The sequence below is a fragment of the Anabrus simplex genome, chromosome 4 (genome assembly GCF_040414725.1).
Source record: "Anabrus simplex isolate iqAnaSimp1 chromosome 4, ASM4041472v1, whole genome shotgun sequence".
Lineage (NCBI taxonomy): Eukaryota > Metazoa > Arthropoda > Insecta > Orthoptera > Tettigoniidae > Anabrus > Anabrus simplex.
The window spans coordinates 376,403,466-376,426,251 of NC_090268.1; the positions used below are offsets into that span (position 1 = coordinate 376,403,466).

Here is a 22,786-nt window from a genome sequence, read left to right on the forward strand (position 1 = left end):
AAACTGAGAACTGGTCAGGGCGTGTTATTATGTCCAATACAACGGATTTATCAATTGGAAGTGTCGTTTGGTGACCTTATTGTGCTCTCTAGAAACTGTGATTCTTCAGGTGTACCAAAGGGTGACAACAGTGGTTATTCACTTGTTACTCGAAGTGGTCCAGCGGTGAGAGTTCCTGACAGACTTGACTTATAAGCAATAGGTTTGTATTTGTTGGTGTTAAGGTGGGCGTATGTTAAATCAGAATTTGTTGTCGACACTGTCGCCCATTTTCCAGTAGTTGAATGTCGTATTGGCCGCTATGTTTTTGTAAAGTATGAAGCGAAGGTATAAAATGATGTACATTGTATAAAGAAGTGCTTTAATATTAAATTCAGTACAGACCCAATGTAAGACTTCCCTAAAAATATGTTGCTGCGTGTAATGGTATTACAAAACAGGTTCTTTACTCGCATAGCAAGCTTCCCCACGGAGTCTTGTTTTAAGTAGCGTTCTCGATAATTCCTCCTCATGTTAATTGTCCGTAGATCTTCTTTGAACGATTAGCGTCATGTTTTGCATTGTCTTAAATACTTTTCTTAAATATTTTCAACGAACATGGAAATTTATCGAAAATTTCCCTTGATAATTTATTCCAGTCCATTACTAATCGTCCTATAAATGAATATCTGCCCCGATCTGTCCTCATGAATTCCAACTTTATCTTCATATTTTGATCTTTCATACTTTTAAAAGCTCCACACAAGCTTATTCTTCTACTTATGCCATTCCATGCCAACTCACCACTGACAGCTCGAAACATATCACATAGTCGAGCATCTCGTCTCTTACGCCCAAGCCTTCCCAACCCAAAGTTTGCAACATTTTAGTAACACAACTCCTTTGTGGGAAATCTCACAAAACAAATTGTGCTTCCTTCCTTTGATTTTTCTAGTTCGCGTACCAAGTAGTCCTATTGAGGGTCCCATACACTGGAACCATACTCTAACTGCGGTCTTACCAGAGACTTATATGCCCTCTCCTTTACATTCTTATTACAACCCCTAAATACTCTCATAACCATGTGAAGTGATCTGTAACCTTTCTTAACTACCTCGTTAATATGATTACCCCAATGAAGATCATTCCGTATATTAACACCTAGGTACTTACATTTTCCCCCCTTGAGATACCATCATCCCATCAACACAATACTTAAAACTGAGAGGACTTTTCCTCTTGGTGAAACTTAAAACTTGACTTTTCATCCCATTTACAAACATACCATTGTCTGCTGTCAAACCGAGCTGTCAGCGCCATAATTTTCCACGTTTCACTGGTGCAGATCGCTGTTAGCATGACAAGATTTTTAAAAATTGGGTTTGATCTCTATTTTTACCGTTCAAGTGTACCAGATGAGTTACAACTTGCAGGCACTGAAAGAATGCTGAGGCTTTGCCGCTTCTCTGGCTGGTATCTACATCTCAGTGGCGCTTTCTCAAGGTATGAAAGTTGTGTGTCAACGCCCAAATAAAATCGAAAGAAAATGTGATGTATGGATGTTTAATCCTCAGCCCGAAGGCTGGTTGAATCCTCAACAGCGACAATGGTGCTTCTAGCTTCAGGTTCATCGCCGGGTGCCTAGATAAACTGTCTGCTACTATTTCCGTCGGTATTGGGACGTGACACACATCGAAGTCAAATTCTGCGATTAACAGAGCCCATGGAATCAATTTAGATTTTCAGCCAGAGACCGAGTTCAACCATTTGCGAGTGGCGTTATCGGTGTAGAGCTGGAACTTCCCTCCAAGTAGACTCTGAATTTGCCCATGTCCGACATCACGGCTAAGGCTTCCACCTCGGCAGTGCAGTAGCGTTGTCCGGTGGGAGATAGCTTTCTCCATACATTCTCGATGATCTCCCTTCCACCGTCACTTCTCTCCTGGAATAACACCGCTCCTAAGCCGGAGTCACTGGCGTCCGTCTGCAGGCATATCTTCCGTTGAGGTTCGGGATGGGCTAGGCCGGAAGCGTTGAATATCGCAGCCTTAATGTCTTGAAATGCTGCGTCTTCCTTACTGGTCCACGGGAACTGGCGGTTGTTATGGAGTAGATCGGTGAGTGGTATTGCTTTCTCTTGAAAGTGTGGCACGTAGCTTCTATGCCATCCACACAAGCCAAGGAACTGACGTAATTGTCGGTTTGTCCGCGGGCGTTCAGATTCTTCGATAGCTCGATTCTTCTCTGGTTACCTTTCTAAGCCTTCAGATGTTAGGATATGGCCAATATATTCTACGCGGGACTGGGCGAAATGGCACTTCTCTAGTTGGCAAGTCAGTACAGGAAAATTCAGCCGTTCCAATGATTTCCTCAGATGTACAAGGTGTTCTTGAAAATTCTTGCTGTGAATTAAAATGTCGAAATACACTTGACAAAAATCTCCAACATATCCTGATAATACCTTATCCATCAGTCGTATAAAGGTGGCAGCAGCATTCTTCAATCCAAAGGGCATTACCGTAAACTGGTACAATCCTTTCAGTATCAAGAAGGTGGTCAGTGGTCTAGAAATTTCTTCGACCTCCACTTGTCAGTATCCAGAGTTGAGATCGAGTGTGATGTAAACCCTAGACCCACTTACTTGTTTCAGCGAGTCTTTCAGGTCAGGCATGGGGTAGGCGTCACTAATGGTCTTCTCGTTCAACCTGCGTAAGTCCACACACAGTCGATACTCCCCATTCATCCTTTTCGGTAGGACGATAGGTGAAGCCCAACAGGATAAAGAGGGTTCGATGAGACCTTGCCCTTCCTTCTCTGGAATCTTCTGGATGACGAAGTTGCGCTTATCGGGGTTGATTGGATATGGACGCTGCTTGAAGAGTGAGGAAGTGCTGCATTCAATGGTGTGCGTTGCCGTAGTAGTACTTCGTATTCTATCGGTGATGACTTCAGGAAGGTCCTTTAAGGCACGTCTCAGCTCCTCTTCTTCACTTGGTTGAAGATGCATTAACTGGATATCTCCAAGGTCTACGTCGACTTCCGCATCCTGCCGAGTCCGAAGATTTCCATCGTGCCAGGCGACCCTCAGACATCTGTCTTTTCCCAAAAAGATTTCATGGGCTTCATAGTCTAGGCTCACCTTGTATTCCACCAGGAAGTCGTGTTGTAATATATAAGGTATCAGGTTCTGAATCACTGCCACGTCAATTACAATAGGCATGCTCATGCATTTAACGGTTATGTTAGTCTGTCCTTGGATGAAATAGGTTACCCCGTTCGCTGGTCCCATCACCACCCCTCAATGCAGAATGGGCTGAACCTAGTTTTCCGATGTCAAGGCTGGGAACTTGTTCTTCAAGTGTCCCGCCCTATCACACTGGTAGCACTTCCTAACCGAGCTGGACTCTTCCGGAGCGTTCCTTTTGTGTTCCTTCTACAACTGGGCGATGATTCTATGCAGATCATCACAGGATATCGGTTGTGATACTTTCTCTAAGGTTCAAATCTTATCGTGGAGTAGCTCTGTGATGTCTGGTAAGATCTCGTTGTCGCTTCCTTCCGCGTGCAGACGCTTGAAGAGTTGGTACTTCTGTAGGACGAAGGCGCTAGTTCTCATGCAAATGAGTTGTACCTCAGTCAGTAGCTTCCTTTTCACGGAGCTCTTCACCTCTTCGGAATTAAACCCAGCGAGGAATTCCCTCTTGAAGTCCGTCCAGTTAAAATTTAAGCTCTACAAGTTATTCCCTTTAATCGCGGTGTGATGAGTTGCACGAAGATGTCCTCTGGTAGATGAGTCCTTCCTAATAGACTGACCTATCCCTCGATGAAGCTACTCGGGTTCTTTCCAGTCACTCGTGGAATTCAGGAAGGCTCTCTATTATCATCTTCGGGTCTAGGTGTCCTGTATTTCCGATTAGGTTTGAGGGGTTTAAAGGTGTGGTGATACGTCCTGTTTCAGTTAATCCATCTTCTACCGGGTGAAGGATGCTTCCTCTTATATTCTGCACATCTCCCTTGATGTTCGAAAGCCGGTTTTTTCATCTTCCGTCAACAGCAGAAATACGGCTCCCAAAATTTCGCTCGACGGTAGAAATTCTCCCCTCAACCTCTTGCTTTATGCTGGAAACCTGGATTTCCACCTCCTCCATGAGGTTCGAGATTCACACTTCCAGCTGGCTTACCCTACTATCGATCTGTTCAACCTGTCCGACTTTTGACCGTATGTCCGATATTTGCTGCGTTAATCGATTGGTGACGTCGCTAATTTGGGATGCAATTTTGTCATCTGCTTTTGGAATTTTCGATTCTAGGCCCTGTTCTACTTTGTAAACCTGCGTGTACACTTGTGCTATTCGTCCGGTTAAAACTGTATTAGCTTGAGAAATTTCGTCCGAAATTATGTCATTTACGTTCGAAATTTGGCTGCAAGTTTGTCATTCTGATCCGTTAAGGTGGAATTAACTCGTGAATCAACGTCTGAGAGTTTGTCGTTGACTTTCGAAATATTATCCGTTAAGTTGGAATTAACCCGTGAATCAACGTCTGAGATTTTTTCATTGAGTGCCTACATCATGATCATTAGGTTAGAACACATTTTGGGAATATTTACTTCATCTTTCAATATTTTGTCTTCGTCGACTTCGATTAAAAACGTTTCGGGATCTTCTTCATTTTAGACGAGATCTTCCCGTAACCGCGTCTGCAGCGATTTCTCCTTGCCGTTCGTCGGGAGATTTCTCGTGGCAAGTCCATCTTTGAGTTGTTGTACGGACATATTTCCTAGTGTCACTTGCATTTTGATCTATTGCGCACTACAACCGCATTCGCTCATAAATTCTTACGTCTTAAGTCACGGTCGCCAATGTTGTATCCCTAAAGACGCGCACAATATGCTATTAATTGGGACACTTATTTATTTAGAACTTATTATGTACACATTAACAAGCATAACCTTAATCTCTGCCATCACAAACAAAACACTACTACGGAAAACATCAACAAATAACCATTTGCAACAACTGCTATCACTAGCACATGGAGACTGCAATCTTGAAGGAGTTGACTACTGACTGCTTGCATTAGCATGGCGGCCTTAAACACAACACAACTCCTTTTAAGCAATAACTCCTGTTCACCATCGAAACCGTCTCCTTATATAGGCTGCCTGGCCAGGCTTCTAGAAGGATATGTCATAACATAGCGGTATCTTCTACTAATTTGAAGAGTGCCTAATGCCTAGAGATAATGTAAATAAAATTCATCATAGTTCTCGTCATACCCAGTGTTATTCTGTAAATTACAAAGGGTTGCACACTTCTGCAATGGATTACACAACATATATACAGGTTATAATAAATTATATACCATTAATTACAAGTTCTTACATTAACTAAACTCATATAAATATATGTACACAGCACATGTTTCATGACATAACCTCACAAATAATACGATTGTATCGTCGTACATGACGTAGCTACGTAAATAATAAATATATTAATACTAATAAGTGGATGTACATCACAAGTAATAATTCTGGGCTATCCCTCGTAAACGAGTATGATTGTCTTTCTGAAGAACTTAGTTTCTGTGAGATCTTAAGCGACTGTAGAGGCCAATCCAGGAACCGCAGATTTTTCCACATTTTGACATATATTTGTTCTGTTAGGTACTGGCTGTGTAGTTTGGTTTTCTTCATGAGCTTACGTTCTTTTCTTGCATTGCGCTTGTCAATTTCTGTACTCCGCCTTTCTTGTTCGAAGCGCTGAGTTCCTTCCCAGACATTGCGACGCCAGACCGTGTGGTTACGTGCCGTAGCTTCCCAGTTGTTAGTTTTCATTTGATACTTGTCCATGTTCGTTTTTAGCGCATCTTTGTATCGCTTTTGTGGTCTCCCAAGTTTTCTATGATCATCCTTTAGCTGGGAGTACATAATTTGTTTTGGGAGACCGAATTCAGGCATGCGAACGATGTGCCCTGCCCAGTGAAGTTGGTGCTTGATAATCATTGCCTCAATGCTAGTGGAGTTAGCTTCTTCCAGAACACTGATATTAGTGCGTCGATCATGCCATTTCACCCTCAGGATCCTTCTCAGGCACCGTATATGCCTCCTGAAAGGAGTCCACGTTTCGCATCCATATGTACAGTAAGAGATGGTATAACGGTAGCTTTGTACACATAAAGCTTGGTCTGTGTGTTGATATTATGATTATCAAAGACCCTTACCCGAAGACGACCAATAGCCATACTAGCACATTTGAGCCGGTGTTGAATCTCACCATCAGATTTGCATTTGCTGAGAGATGGCTGCCAAGGTATGGGAAATGTTCTATGCTCTTTAGAACTTTGCCTTGGACTGTGATTGTACGACATACGGAGGTTGAGTTGGGTGCAGGCTGGTAAAGGATCTGCGTCTTTTGGATGTTAAGGCTTAGGCCCATACTTGTATAGCTTCATCAAATGCATTTAGGATTGTTTGTAAATCTTGTTCAGAGTTTGCAAGAATAACATTGTCATCAGCATACTGAATTTTAATGATGGATGTAGTGGAATGTTTGGTCTTGGCTCGTAGTCTACTGAGATTGAATAAACCTCCATCAGTCCTGTATGCAATTTCTATGCCTTTTGGTGTTTCCCATCAACAAGATAAAGTATAGTCCCAACAAATATTGAGAATAGAGTGGCAGCTATCACACAACCTTGCTTCACACCTGCTGCGATGTCAGAATTTTCTCCAGGGTTATTGTTGACAAGAACCATGCCCTTCATATTATCACGCAGCAATCTAAGAATATTTATGTACTTCTGAGGACAGCCTATTCTTGCTAGGATCTTCCACAAGGCATCTCTCTTAACCGAATCAAAGGCTTTGGCAAGATCTATGAATGTCATGTACAGAGGTAGATGTTGTTCTTTGCATTTCTCCTGCATTTGTCTAGCACAGAAAATCATATCTGTTGTGCTGCGATTGGGTAGAAATCCACACTGAGTTTCAGGTGTTCAATCTTCAGCGAGAGGCATCAGGCGGTTGGATAGAATTTGAGCGAGTATTTCCCCAGCAATAGACAGAAGGGTAATTCCACGGTAGTTACCACAGTCAGTTCTGTCTCCTTTTTTGAAGATCGTAACTATCAGAGCGCGTCTGAGAACAGGAGGTATTGTTTCAGTGTTCCATATTTTGACTATGATCATTGGTGTATGTTCAGTAAGAATTCGTCCACCTTTCTTTAAGAATTCAGCAGGAATTCCATCTGATATGGCAGCTTTATTTTGTTGAGTTTTTTAATAGCATTTTCAACTTCTTGTAAGGAAGGGTCTTCGCCAAGGTGAGATTTTGTAGTTTTTTGTGGAATTTTCAAGATTTATGCTATGTTGATCTCTGGATCCCTGTTCAGCAGTTCATGGAAATGTTCTTTCCATCGTGCATTAACGGAATTGCTGACTTTTAGAGGAGTAGAGCCATCCCTACATGTAAGAGGGTTTAATCCTTGAGCTGTTGGGCCATATACGGTTTTTATCATGCTGTAAAAAGCTCTAGTGTTGTTAGTTTCTGCTAGATGTTGCATTTCTTGAGACTTCATCGTTCACCAACTGTTTTTCAGAACACGGGTTTTCCTGTGAACATTTGCTTTCGCTTCTTGATATTCTCGTTTCTTAGAGATTGATCTGCCGGGCTTGGTGTGCTGCTCTCTTTTTGTCAATTAGAGTCTGAATTTCTTGATCATTTTCATCAAACCAGTCTTGGTGTTTGACCCTAAGGTGTCCTACTGATTCTCCACCAGCTGATAGTATTGCAGTCTTCAGTGTTTCCCATTGTTCTTCAATGCTTTCGGCATATTCATCCGGCAGTTTATCACCTAGGAGTTGTTGAAATTTTGCTTTAGTGCTATGATAATTGAGACGGTCTGTGTTCATTTTAGGTCGCGTAAGTTTTCTCTGTTTCCTTCGCTGCACGTGGATCTGAAGGGTCATCGTAGACCGTATAAGTCGGTGGTCCGTCCAGCAGTCGTCAGCACTTTAACACATCGCGTTGGTCTCGGGCGCGTACAATTATGTAATCAATTACATGACTGTGTTTTGACCGCGGATGTTGCCATGATGTTTTAAATTTATCCTTTTGTCTGAAAAGGGTATTAGTGATAACTAGATTGTACTCTGAGCACTGCGTGAGCAGAAGGGTTCCGTTAAAGTTGCAATTCTCTACTCCCTCTTTTCCAATTATTTTGAGCCATAGCGTTGAGTCTCTACCAACTCGCGCATTGAAGTCGCCCAAGAGAATGATTTTGTCACCTTGGGGTATTCTTGTTACAAGTATGTCAAGTCGGCATAGAATGCTTCTTTTCAACTTCTTCACAAGTGAGGGTCGGGATATAGGCACTAATTACCGTAACTCCTTGATTGTTGGTGAGCTTGAGGCGTAAGGTCATGAGTCTTTCATTTAAGCCTGAAGGAAGTTCATCAAGGTGAGGGACAAGTTCATTTGCAATGGCAAAACCAACACCAACACCATGAATGCGGGACTCATGAATGCTTTTACCTTTCCAGAAGAACGTGTATCCGCCTCCTTGTTCTTTAATTTGTCCTTCATAGGGCGTTCTAGTTTCACTCAGTGCTGCAATATCGATGTTAAATCTTTTTAGTTCATGAACCACGATAGCTGTTTTCCTTTCAGGTCGATTAGCTGTATCATTATCCATTAGAGTACGGATGTTCCAGGTTGCAAAATTCATCTTTATTGTCTTTTGACCACTTATAGTGTACCCTCAGGGCGCGATTTCCCAGTCGGGTTGTGTTGAGGCTGACTATGTTTAGGCACCTTTTATAGCCCCCTCCCCATTCAGGGTGAGCAGAGTGGTTCCTGAATAGACCTTCTCAGTCACGAATGCAGCACACGAGTTGCTTTACAGTCTCTCCTAAAGCAAAACGGCGATCACACATTCGTCGCCTACGTATCGTTTTGTCACTAGGAGCTCCCAGACTACATAATCCTGGTCCCGTCACAACTCCCCGATCGCCGCAGGACTTGTAGTGTATGTGCCGAGTTCTTCAGAAGACGCCTGTGCGTGACATCTTTTAGTGTGGAAATGCTGCTGCACATCAACAATCACACATTTCTTGACAGACTCAGAACCTGTTCCCAGTGGCATAAGAGTTACGATGACTGGATGCTCCAAGATTGCTGCAGCCTTCGTCCGCCTTCCCAGCCACCAGGGAATCTTTAGTTGTCCCTACGACTGGTCCGCCGTTGAGGACTTTGTATGCCGTTGACCATATATGGTTCTTCCGCCTTTAGATGTGGCTTTTCACCTCAAGGGCAAGAGAGTGCCCCAGCCCCTGTCAGCTCATGCGCCTTCATAGGGAGCCGTTGGCATAGCAGAGGGGGACGCCTTATCCCGGGAGTCGCTCGGTCGCCAGAGTCTCGTCAGTCGAATGCAGGGTTCACCACGTGCAGCTGAGGTTGACATTTGAGTAGGCCAACCTACCCTTACACCCCAAGTATTTATAATAATAATAATAATAATAATAATAATAATAATAATAATAATAATAATAATAATAATAATAATAATAATAATAATAATAATAATAATAACGATTATTACAGCTCGATATTTGCATTACTTACCCATGGGTTAAGGAATATTGTTTTCAAGTTATATCAGTTTATTCCACTTGCGTCAATATCACATATTTAATTATTTATTTCACTAATATTTACTACATTTTATGTACATATATAGCACTTTGATATTACATAAAAACCCTGGTCCTAATGGTGACAATACCTAGATAGAAATTTTGTTGGGTTATTGCTAAGCGTGGCGCAGTCTTTGTAAGGCTGATCCTCCGCAGATGGCGGGCACCTTCTTCCATACGTATAAGGTAGCTTGTAGGCTGTCACTATTGTAACGGCCGCAGGATTTTGAGGGTGTCGTACACTTATTAGAAATAAAAGACAAATATGATGTGGATAATACATTTTATCCAATAGAATGTAGTACACTTGGAACGTGGGCAATAACTCGATGTAATATGGGTCTGTGATATGAGAAATAAGATACATAATTTAAGAGTTCGGGAGTAATATTACGAGTAAAAGTAAGATCAATAAATGAACATTACCCAATGTGCTGGGATAGTTGCTCGGTACAACATTCAAATTAAAGCGATGTTTGAGAGAATCAAACGCCCTTTCATTTCTTTGGATGTCTATATAAAATCGGTTACCATGTTGATTAGCACATCAACATCAATATCAAACTTGTCGTCAATCATTAAACCTGATTCAGAGTAATGCATGAGTGCACTAAAGTGAAACATATTCAAATCGTCAGAATTGATGGAGGGTTGAATATATACGGAGGCTAAATTAAGCGCGCGAGTCAACACAGCTTCATCTTGTATCAGAGTATGCGTGTGATGTCACATATTTACCACAAAGTTTGCCTTACTTTAAAGCGCTACATCATGAAAAATAGTTTCAGATTTTCAATGTTTTTTCAACATGTAGCGCCGTCTTCTGTCTATCAATTGAGACTTTAAACATAATCGTAATTAAATACTCCTGGCGATATCGTTCTACCCAAACACTAAAAGCGTCTTAAATTTTACCTTGCCATGTACCCGTTACGAGGAACGTAAGTCTACGTCAAAAGAAGATAATAAGAACTCGTGTGGAGAAAATTTATTTTACAGCCAGATGCACAATATTAGGGCACTGAAAAAATGAAATGGCGCATGGCTTTTAATGCCGGGCGTGTCCGAGGACAATTTCGGCTCGCCTTATGCAAGTCTTTTGATTTGACACTCGTAGGCGAGCTGCGCGTCGTGATGAGGATGAAATGATGATGAAGACGATATATACACCTAGCCCCCGCTGCCAACGAAATTAATCAATTATGGTTCAAATTCTCGAACCTGGGGTCCCTGTGACTAAAGGCCAGCACGCTAACCATTTAGCCATGGAGTCGGACATTAGGGCACTCATACGCTACTATTGAATATACTCACCATTCTTGTTCAAGCAGTTATTCAACGGCACGCCAAGATTTTGATGCCGGCACAGAAAGAATCTGAGTCCAGTCCCTGAAGCCACGTCATAACGTCATGCTGAATGGTCGTATCGTTGTTGAATCGCTACCACCCTGGTGCTTCTTAAACGGCCCAAAGAGATGGATGTCACTGGGTGCCTGCTCCAGGCTGTAGGGAGGATGGTCATCCCTTAGCTCAGCTCGACTAGTTTTGCACCGTTCTAGAGGAGATAGAATGAATAGTGCTGTGTTTTTATATGTCCTTGTTTTGTGTTGGGGTGCCGTGAGGCTCCAAACCCGCCTCGCAGCCCGTGGTGACCTACCTGTTTGGACAAATGGCCGAGAAGCGAGTACTAAAGCAGGAGCATAGTCCGGTACAAGAGTATCGGTACAGAATAACCTGAGGTACAAAGACTAGTCTTCTGCCAGCTACTTTCACACCTCCGTTTCTTAGAGAGTGAACTAGGATTGATCTGCCAAGCTTGGTGTGCTGCTCTCTTTTTGTCTATTAGAGTCTGAATTTCTTGATCATTTTCATCAAACCAGTCTTGGTGTTTGACCCTAAGGTGTCCTACTGATTCTTCACCAGCTGATAGTATTGTAGTCTTCAGTGTTTCCCAGTGTTCTTCAATGCTTTCGGCATATTCATCCAGCAGTTTATCACCTAGGAGTTGTTGAAATTTTGCTTTAGTGCTATGATAATTTGAGACGGTCTGTGTTCATTTTAGGTCGCGTAAGTTTTCTCTGTTTCCGTGCTTACTATCAGCTATTTAAACTGCGCGCCTTCTCTGCGGCCAGCTATGTCAACTGACTTGAACTCATCTTCTACTGTGAGATGGCTCAACCATCAATTTATTAGTGCACTCTCAAAGACTAAAAACTAACCTAGTGCTTAGGAAATTTCACTTTCGTTATTGGTAAACATTTTTTTCTGAGGAATGTTTAATGTACCGGTACCAAAGTTGTCAACACTTCTGCTGGTTCCTCCTCTACTATAATTTACCTATCAGAGGCTTGCAAATAAGTTTTCTAGCTTGTCAAAACCCGGGGTGTGTACATGAATCCAGCCTATCAGCTAAGTGTTCTGGAAAATTGCCCCTTATGGAACTATAAAAGCAGGGAATTTGGGGGCTGTCTGGTCTGCATTGGCTGCATTGCATTATTCGCATTTTTCTGCATCTAGCGCTCGATGAGAGCACATCGCCAGTAGCTTAGCTCCCAGATTGCTAGATTTTACCGATAATATTCAGGTCTTGTCACGGCGAGATCCGAAAACTATACCTGACCCGACAGTGACTCACTAAGCAGCGCCAAGAAATTCGAAGCCGGTCCTCCTAGGAGTTTGACCTTTCCAGTGCTTCTATCCTAGCCCAAACAAGTAACCCACCTTCCACCCACACCATGAATAACCTCCCACCCCAGTCGATCGAGTAGCTGGAACCCATATTCTAATTTTAATCTACACCTCACAATCACTTTTACTCTGACCTGTCCTCGTAACGCCAATAACGATTTTGTTATACCAACAAAAATAACTCAATAATCATTAAATCAACACAAACGGCTAATTGCTTCAGACCTGAGCTCAGTGAACCACCTAATCAGTCTTGAAGCACTACTTATTCCTCATACCCTATCATCCTACCGACAACCAAATTTTCTCAGAAACCCTTTATCAGAGAACTATACTACAAACATTACCAATCCACCAACCAACCAACAAACCAACCATTCCGCCTGCCTACTACTCATCTCGCAACAGCTCCTAAAGAAGTGGAAGAGGAATAAAAAGAAGAACAACAAGAAAACGAAGAAGAGGAAGAAGAAGAACGCCCTTTCTAGCATCCCTTCCACTACACCAGAAAAACACCCTTTTCCCATACCCGATAAATGCAACTCCCTTATCATACCACTCACGAACGCAGGACCCGTACTACTCACCCGCCGAACAGTTATCCTAGCAATTCAACCAATAATCAGTCATCATATAGCTGTCATCGATGAAACTCACAATAAACATCTTATTATAACCCCTGTACGAAACAGGCCAATATCCATAATCCTCAATAAACTCCAGCATACCGGTATCCCCACCCCAATTCAAATCAATCCTGTACAAAATTCATCAAACCAACGAGACCTTTCACCCATATTCACCTCCACACACTCAACCACAGAAACCGGCATCCAAACCACTCCCAACACCCACTCCAAACCAAAATCAAAGATACCCAAACCAAAATTATAAAAATCCGTCATGAAACCATAGAAGCCATACACACCACCACAGATTCAGAAACCCAAACCAACCTACCTCCACCCCCACTGCTACCAACACCACCTCATATCACGCCCCTTCTCCCCACACCCTCATTGCCCTCTACCAGCCTACCACAAACATTTTTTGCTATTTTTTAAGTCGCACAGACACAGGTAGATCTTATGGCGACGAGGGGACAGGAAAGGCCTAGGACTTGGAAGTAAGCGGCCGTGGCCTTAATTAAGGTACAGCCCCAGAATTTGCCTGGTGTGAAAATGGGAAACCATGGAAAACCATCTTCAGGGCTGGCGACAGTGGGGTTCGAACCCACTATCTCCCGGATGCGAGCTCACAGCCGTGCGCTCCTAACCACACGACCAACTCGCCCGGTCTACCACAAACAGGAGTTAGGATAGAGGTTGAACTATCTCCGAAATCAGCCCTAAATCCGACCACACAAGTACACAGACTATGAGAACGCGTAAAAACATTCCCCCTAAGTTACGACAACAGCCAACACACAAAACTAGTATAGAGACTCCAACTCCACACCCCTTCACGTCCCACCATGGTCAGACAATGCTTCAAATGCCTTAGTCTCTACCATTCTGCACCTCACTGCTCAGATTCCACCCTTTGCAACAAATGAGGTGGCTCACCCCATCACCCTGTCTGCGAGGTACCACGGGACCAGCTGCAGTGTGCTAGGGCAGCCATGCCGCTTCGTTTCCTGGCTGCCCTTTCCTTAAACAGGCAATTAAGAGGCATTACTGACAACATCGCCACCTTACCCACACAAACCTCAATGTCCCACCCCTCGAACCCAGTACCTTCAACAATTCCCCCACCCCACTTAACACAAGATTCATACAATCTACTTCAGCTATTATTGATAAACCTCCTCACGACCCAGAACATACCAACTCCAATCCCAATCACCGCCACATATTAAAATAAGCCCAAGCCAGACAACACCCCCCCCCTTTCCTACCCGCCAAGTCTCCATGAAAATTCTCACTTACTATAAAATTTTATAAAACCTAAGCCTTCTAAACCTTCAAAAGCACTGGAACAAATGAAACCGAGGCAGGCGCACCGTTAAAATCGAACTAAATGCTGCAAATTTAAATAACTCAACAACTGCTATTAAATTTATCTACGATAAATTAGCGCAATATATACGGCATAGCCTTTTCATCCTCAAAAGCAATTACCGGCGTGATTGATACACGATGGATTACCACCTGTATCCAACCAAATGATGTATTCCACATGATTTATCCGTGTTAGTCCTGTAATGAGATGATACGAGCCGAGTTCCTGATCAAATGTTCAGAAAATTATCATTTAATATTTTCAAATAATGACCGACAGAGGAGCGCAATGAAGCACACCGGTATCAGTAGTTCTCAAACCACCTATCCCTTCGGAGATAGGTGGCTCATGCGGATGATCAGGGCCGTCTGGTCTGAATTGCTCCAGCGATTGGGAGTGCGTCTTGACACGAGCCCAGGAGGCAGGGGCGAGGCCTGCTTGAGGAAGATCCAGCGATACAAGGTACGAGATGGCAGAATTTACCTAGACATGTGATAGCACGTGCGGATAGTCTGAGGGGAAGGTTTCAACCCTTTTTCTTTTAATTTAATTTTATAAACTGGTGGTTTTAATGTAGGATTATCGGCAAAGTCTGAGGATTCTATTCTATACCCTACTGGTAAATATGTAATATAAGGGAACAAGGGGTGACCTGCTGTTTCTCAAACAAAACACCACGAGAGAAATTACGGCTATCTCGTTAGATGAACTAATGCGTATGAATGAAAATGTCCTTAGATGAAGTCAGACATGAGTAGATGCAGGTGGAGGACGTTTCTCACATATTCTGTGACAAAATGAGAAATTATTTTACTTTGATTATGCGTTACTAAGTGTGCTTGTTATTTAAGTGCGATTCATACGGGCGCTCTCCCGGCCCCAATCTCAGCGAGTTGCCGTGTGTTCGTCTGACCAGCTCGCCCATCTACCCGCTGAGCTGCGCCGGCCAGCCGACCAGCCCCAATTTGAATGAAAGAACCCTGCAGAATACGTACCGGTACCACAGGATCTACAGTCTGTCTCACCATGTTTGAGAGCTGGGGTATGCTATGTCTGCGACGTTTGGTTTTAGTAACGCACTCCCTATATGAACATCTGCACAAAAATTAACGTTGCTCAACTTGCATATCATTAGCAATATAATAAGTAACGTAACACACGATGCATGTGCACATTTTGATAGAAGGTATCACTCGCATTATTTCTTGCTTACAATTTCTTGACGTGTTAACTTATAATATATCTTATCCACTAAACATCAATTCACACATGAAAACAAAATTAACACTTGCATGCTGAAATTTGCTACCTATGCTATTAGCTAAATTTCGATCAGCTGTACGGCGCTTCTTGTTACATCTGCATTCGTCGTATGGAATGTTTGTCAACAACCTCTCGTGTCATTCACCTGTTTCTCTCGCTTGGCGGCGACTCGTCCTTGGCCTACAGTCGTTGCCCTTTCCTACCTGGAACCAGCTACCCCTTTCCTCTCTAGCCCCCGTAGTAGTTCATTCAGTCTTATTTGCAGAAGTCTTCGTAAAAATGCTAGCCATTCCTTTGTTTCACTGCGGCATTCCAATATGATGAGCTCTCAGCCTGACGTGTACCGTTAATAACACAATTGTCTCGGCTTCCTAACTCACAACGAGCAGAACTGTTATTGTCTCCAATGTTTGCGAGTTCTGTTTAGCACGTTCACCTTAAAATATCATGAATTATCCCAAGATTGACTGTGCAACGGCCACAAAGCAACATTCTAGTATTAGTTTACCTAAATGTCCATCGCGATTGACATAGCCTGCTCCAATCACATTGTGCTACTTACTATAATTAACTTCTTCTTCCAAACTAATACTGCACACTGAAATATATTTTGTACAAATGTTCGCCTATTTCCTATTGAGACTGATTAAATCTAGAAGATTGTTTGTGTCAGAAGCTAACACCCCTCGACCACATTTATTTTCACTGACGTTCACTGGCAAACTACCGTGTAACTTCACGTCTCAACATAACAGAGTGATTACAAGTACCGGTGCGAAATACTGACAAGAAAACTGACTCATTCACAGCACCTACGACTCCTGTTTGGGCATTTCCTTCGCCACGCCCCTAGCGATCCTGGAGAAGGGGAGGCGGACTAATATTTCTATCACTTCTTGGAGCATTATTTAAATGTCCGTCACTTTTTTCCCTATTAAATCATCTGTGGTGATTCCATAAATTGGTACAATTCCACTCCTTCACTATATTATGGAAAACGATCATACACTTTTCTTGAATTTCGTAAGCGTCATTGGCGTTATGTTGTTAAGTCGGATGTACACAAGTTTACTGCTATGTGGGTGTGCTGTCCGGACTGGTCCACTCCGCTGTAGTTACGACGTAGTTGCTGATTATTAATTAATTACACGATAATTCATTTCCAAAATAACCACAAAAATGTTAACTAATTCATCCAAGATGCGGGCACACAACTTCCACTGTAACACAGCTCGCACTCTTGAAAAGACTGGAAAGTAGTTTCAACTGGTCATGGCTGTTATCTCTGCTAAATTCTGTGATTGGCTGAATTCTTCCTGCGGCTATAGTAACAAGGACTAAACCACTTCTCTGAAGGGGTGTCTGTCATACTCCTTCACATGTTCGGCGGTCCTTGTCTCTCAAAATAAAGGCGCGGTCGCCTATTGTCCCACGTTTCCGTTAGCTGAGAGAAGGTCTTCGCAGAAATTTCACTAGGCGGCGAAATAAGATTTATTTGACCGTTTTATGGCTATCGGTCCCTCCCGTTCGTGACTAAAAGCAAGTAGAGAGGATTTACCCTGACTCCTTAAGTCCCTTTGTTGCAAAGCCTGGAAGTCTCTACTGCGAATGTTCACTACACAGTTTTCATGTTTAAAATTTGATGAATTAATATAAATTATTCATAGGCTATTTACATAATGGGTGCAATACTCAGTGCTGAGTCATCACTGGCTGTGCGGTCTACTTTATTCCCGTAACAGGATGCACCTCGCCAGACAGAACGAAATGAAAACTAACATTAAATGCTGAAATATCAAAAAGATTACACAAGGATTGTGCAACAATAAAGCAAGCAAGATACTACTAAAATAACTACACTACAAATCTAAACTTCACTTAGACATATTCTAATTACAATCGATTAACTGAAACAACAGAAATGTAGTTAAAACTAAATACTTAGATTTATTTTCTTCTACATGCTAATAGAAATAAAAACTGTCCATAAATGCTAAAATATCAAAAGTCAAGGGAAGGTACCATCTAAAATAATGGCTCAATAATATCTCAAAACTATGTAAGATGAATCAAAATGTAGGAATCAGGTGGTTAGTTTTAGGTACGGTACTTTACTGTAAGTCAACATTATTTGAATATGAAAGCAGCAATAACCACCGACAATACAAAGGTAGTCAACTACCTTGTCAGCGAAATACACTATATTCTCGTGAACTCCTCTTTTTTTATCTTTAACAACATTTAAAGAAAGTATTACCTTCGCGATGGGTACAACGGATCTTAAAGCACTATATGAAATACTGTGCCTGGCAGATTCCCATTATAAGTGTAAAAGCTGTGGAAGCAACTCCAGATAATAACCTATATTTATAAGTATTCTATGAACAAAAATAAGAGATGTTTAAACAACCAAAATAAAAAGTAGGAAATATTTCCTACAAACAAAATATTGGGAAAAAAGTGAACTCAACCTACATTACCTATAGTTTGCAATGTACCAAATACGGTACCAACAGAACTACTCAAGGTAAAATTGAGAAAATTATAATTAATCTTGATTACTTCAAACATGATAGAGATGTTGATTCCCATAGGGAACCTGAAATATTTGTCCCAAATTTATAATGATTTTTTGACAATGAGACAAAGTTTCTCACAGTGCATTGGCAAGCCTACACAGTGGCCTCAATTGAATGCACTAACCATGTGTCTTGGTAGGTGTGCTATTTAGCAACTGATGAGCCCAATTTAGCACACTGGGGCAAAGAGCTGGCAACCAGGAATGAGTTAGCTGGAAAATTTATAATGTCCAATAACGGACCAACTATATTGGTATTGATCACTAAACGTGCAATATATATTGCACTAACTGGATCACTCATAGATAAAATTATTCTTTATCAGTCCAAAACTACTCTCTGCCTAACATTACAAAGAACTAACTTGATGCACTAAAAAAACGATTATTTTTATTTCAGGTATTCGAATAAATATCAAAGGCGAAGCAGAGGTGAAATTTTCAGAAAGAGAAACTACTCACCGTAACCGGGAAAGACGTACTACCCATACCACATACATAACAACAGAGAAGTACTTCAACCTAGAGACCTATCTATTAGGAGGTCCAGGTAAATTGTAATATCATTACTTAACCATCACAACGCTTTTCATTATCATTTAATGACACAAGGTCTGAACTTCCTTCCCTTAAATAAAATAGGCAGAGACACATTGTTTCAATTATCCTGCCATCTGGTATCTGTCTCCAAACTAAATGTAAAGTAATTACGTGTTCTAAGCAGGCAAGAGAGAAAACTTTCTTGTTGATACCTATTGCTATAGAACTTACTGCCTGCTAACCAAAAGAGGAAACAGAGTGAGTTGACGTATAGTGACTGAGCGAGATGTTCATGTGACATGTGGTGCTGGTAGGTAAGGCAAGGTAGGATATAATAGCAAGAATTTATTTAAGTCCTCTCGTCTCATTCCTCCCTATGAGGCAGGTACTAAGTTTAAATTTAAATGTTCTAATGTAACTTTTAAGATTTCTTCATTCATTCATTCTGGTTTAGAATACATTATGAACTAACACTATATTGTCTTGTGTATCCAAGATTATGACAATTTGAATTGTCAAATGAAACTGCTGTAGTAGGATCGCCATGTGATGCTAACTTTAATTGGATTTCCTTTGTTTATTTTTAATAATAATTTTGAATGATATTTACTTTACGCCCCACTAACTACTTTTACGGTTCTCTAAGACGCTGAGGTGCCGGAATTTAGTCCAACAGGAGTTCCTTCACGTTCCGGTAAATCTACCAACACGAGGTTGACGTATTTGAGCACCTTCAAATACCACCGGACTGAACCAAGATCGAACCTGCCAAGTAAGGGTCAGAAAGTCAGCGCCTTAACCGCCTGAGCCATTAAGCCCGATCTTTGTTTCTTTTGTAATATATTTGTCACAGGGATGTTTTGAGAGTACTCTTCTCAAAATACTCTTCCTTTACATGGACGCATGGTGAGATGGCTGGGCAAGCACTTAAGTGGGAAGAGAGGAGCTCCCACCAGTACACTACTAATCAGTACTAAAAACATTGACCTGCTTACAATCCTGCCACAAATAAAAGTTTTCGATTGTATATTTTATCACCTGACGATTAAAGTCATCTATTTCCGCTTTCAAGGACTCGAGTTGTGGCTGTTTCTTGCCCGGCCTGGACAAGATACCGCCTTCGTCACTATTACTAAGTTCATTTCTTATACGCCGTATTGTTCACTCTGAAACTTTACAGTACTTCACAGCCTAAAGTGTAGGGTTAGTTATAGGCACAGAGAGGCATTTATTCTGACATCCATCAACACATAACATTATAATTATTTTAATTAAGTTTCTAGCCTCACTGTGAATTGCTTTACCTCTCGGTCTCTTTGCTGCCATATTGCGGATATATTAGACCTAGTTCACAATGGTCTATAATAAGAACTACAAATCATATAAAAAGCGCCAACGAAAAACGACATATTACTCCCTACAATGCATTCATTAATACATCCATTCCCACTCACACAACAGCCCGCAAGAGCTACGGAACACCTGGGTCGAACGTTTGCTCGATAGGAGCAATGTCGGATGCTGTGCGCGTGTTCATTTCTGCTGCTTCCGCATGACTCTCTCCCCGCCCAAGTGCTTGCCTGGCCATCTCTTTATGCACCCATAGTAGATACGGTCTTATATCCTTGCATCCGTGTCGCAGAGTAGTGTGGGTTTGTCAGTGAAGTGAAGTATTGGGCAATTATGACCCTGTAGGAACTTTTGATGGGGTGTTTTTTTTTCTTTTATGCATTATCTGTGGGTTAATTTAATGGCAAAATTAAGACAATCTTATGAATTTTAGGGGAAAATGGAAAGGTATGTACAGATACTCTAACGCTGAAACAGGTTCCATAAATGACATTCCAAGGATCATTAATGAAGCAGGGGAGTCAATACGCGAAGGCTTACAGATGGCAGAATTATTAAGTCAGCCAGTTGGATGTCCAAGTGGAGGAGGTGACTAATAGTGGCAAAGTAATTAAATTTACCTAAGGTAATAAAGACAGATAAAAGAATTAAAAATTAGAAAAGCAGCTGGGACTGATAAGATTTCTGGTGATATGCTAAAGGTTGAGAGATTGTACCGAATCTGAAATATTTATTTAATTACTGTTTGCATGAAGGAACTATTTTGAATGAATGAAGAGTTGCTAAAGGGTGATAAACATAAAGCGGATAATTACAATCCAGTCAGCTTGACATGTGTTGTATATAAGCTCTAGAAAATCATTCTTTCTGATTATATTAAGCATGTTTGCGAAATTAGCCTATAAATAATAATAATAATCGTATGGCCTCAGCTACCGTGTGCAGATATTTCGATTTGACGCCATCTGGCTGTCTGCTCGTCAATTTCGACGTTCCGTTTTACTCTAGGCCCACTAGATGGCAGACAGAGTAAACCGGATCTCTCTAGGGCGTCTGTGGCTGAGATTTAATGAATTTTGTCGGGTAAACACCAAATGTGTCACCAAAGATCTTTTACATGCCGACATCGTACGACATGGAGTATCGAATGGACTTTTTTCCGCCCTTCATAAATCCAGCTACCTCTGCCGGGTTTGAACCCGCTATCTTGGGATCCGGAGGCTGACACTCTACCACGGATCCACAGAGGCAGCCTATTAACTGGCTTGATAGAAGGTTCTTCCAGTGAGAATTTCAGCAAGATTTAGCAGGTATTTCAGACTCAGGTTTCAAATGGGCTGTATCACTATTGTCCTATCCAAGGCTTTTGAGAGGGTAATCATGCGAGACTACTGACGAAAATGAGGGCTATTGGAATAGACAAAGAGTAGATCCATAGGTGGCTACATTTCTAGAAAATAGAATAGTAGAGTAGGTGAAGCATTATCTGATCCTGTTTCAATTAATAGAGGCAGTACTATTGGACCTTTATGTTTTCCTACGTATATTAATTACATGGGTAAAGAACTGGACGTTATACTGTATAGAGTAGTCAATAAGTGACAGAATTGTGACCGACTGCAGAAAGACCTCGACAATGTTGTGAGATGGACAGCAGAAAATTGTATGGCGGTAAACAGAATGAAGTCAGGTTGTAAGTTTTTACTAGTGGCTTTACGTCGCACCGACACTGATAGGTCTTCTAGTGACGATGGGATAGGAAAGGCCTAGGAGTTCGGAAAGAAGTAGCTGTGGCATTAATTAAGGTACAGCCCCGGCATTTACCTGGTGTGAAAATAGGAAACCACGGAAAATCATCTTTAGGGCTGCCGACAGTGGGATTCGAACCCACTATCCTCCGGATGCAAGCTCATAAGTAGTATAGGGGCGTATTCAGGAGATTCTGGAATTCACCGGCATGCCGATTCACAAACACATAATTTTTTTCCTATCTGTCCTGAATACCCTCAACGAAAAAATTGTTTAAATACCTATAATTTTTTTCCTTTCTGTCCTGAATCCCCCAACGAAAAAAGTTCGTTTAAATACCTAAAATGATGTTTAAATACCTATAATTTTTTCCTATCTGTCCTCAATACCCCAACGAAAAAAATTTGTTTAAATACCTAAAATGGTGAAAAAACTGTTTAAATACCTATAATTTGTCCTAAGTGTGCCCCTCGAAAAAATATAAAATAACAATCATTTAAGACTATTATTATTATTATTATTATTATTATTATTATTATTATTATTATTATTATTATTATTATTATTATTAATTGACAGTACTCATTCATACTCGTTCTCTGTTGAAACGACCTTCCGGAGCAACGTTCTATCTTGTTGAAGCTAACAAGGTCATTTCCTCAATGTAATTACTGCTTGCGGTATTAATCATTCTTCAATGTCAAATAGGTAAGATTATCACATCACTTTACTTTTCGCTGAGCGGTTTCGGCTGACTTACATAATTTCGAAATTTAATCGGTTTTTACGCGTTTTATGTTTCCGCTGATTTTTAAAAATTCTATTGAAAGATTTTTGTTCTTATTAAATGGCCGAAAGTGAAGTCCCCGCTGACAATAAAAAGTATTCCATTACAGAGCTGCTTGGAAATAAAATTAAGCCAACCAACGAAAGATTTGGACT

At 41.4% G+C, this 22,786-nt stretch overlaps 1 protein-coding gene across 2 annotated transcripts in view; it reads left to right on the forward strand.

Moving 5' to 3' along the window:
• LOC136872738 (arrestin domain-containing protein 2) overlaps positions 1-22,786 on the forward strand; it is a 192,872-nt gene that overhangs the window by 37,266 nt on the left and 132,820 nt on the right. For both annotated transcript variants that reach the window (XM_067146567.2, XM_067146568.2), the window contains exon 2: positions 18,606-18,755. In XM_067146567.2, the coding sequence (XP_067002668.2) occupies positions 18,606-18,755 (150 nt within the window). The remainder of the gene's footprint in view (positions 1-18,605; positions 18,756-22,786) is intronic.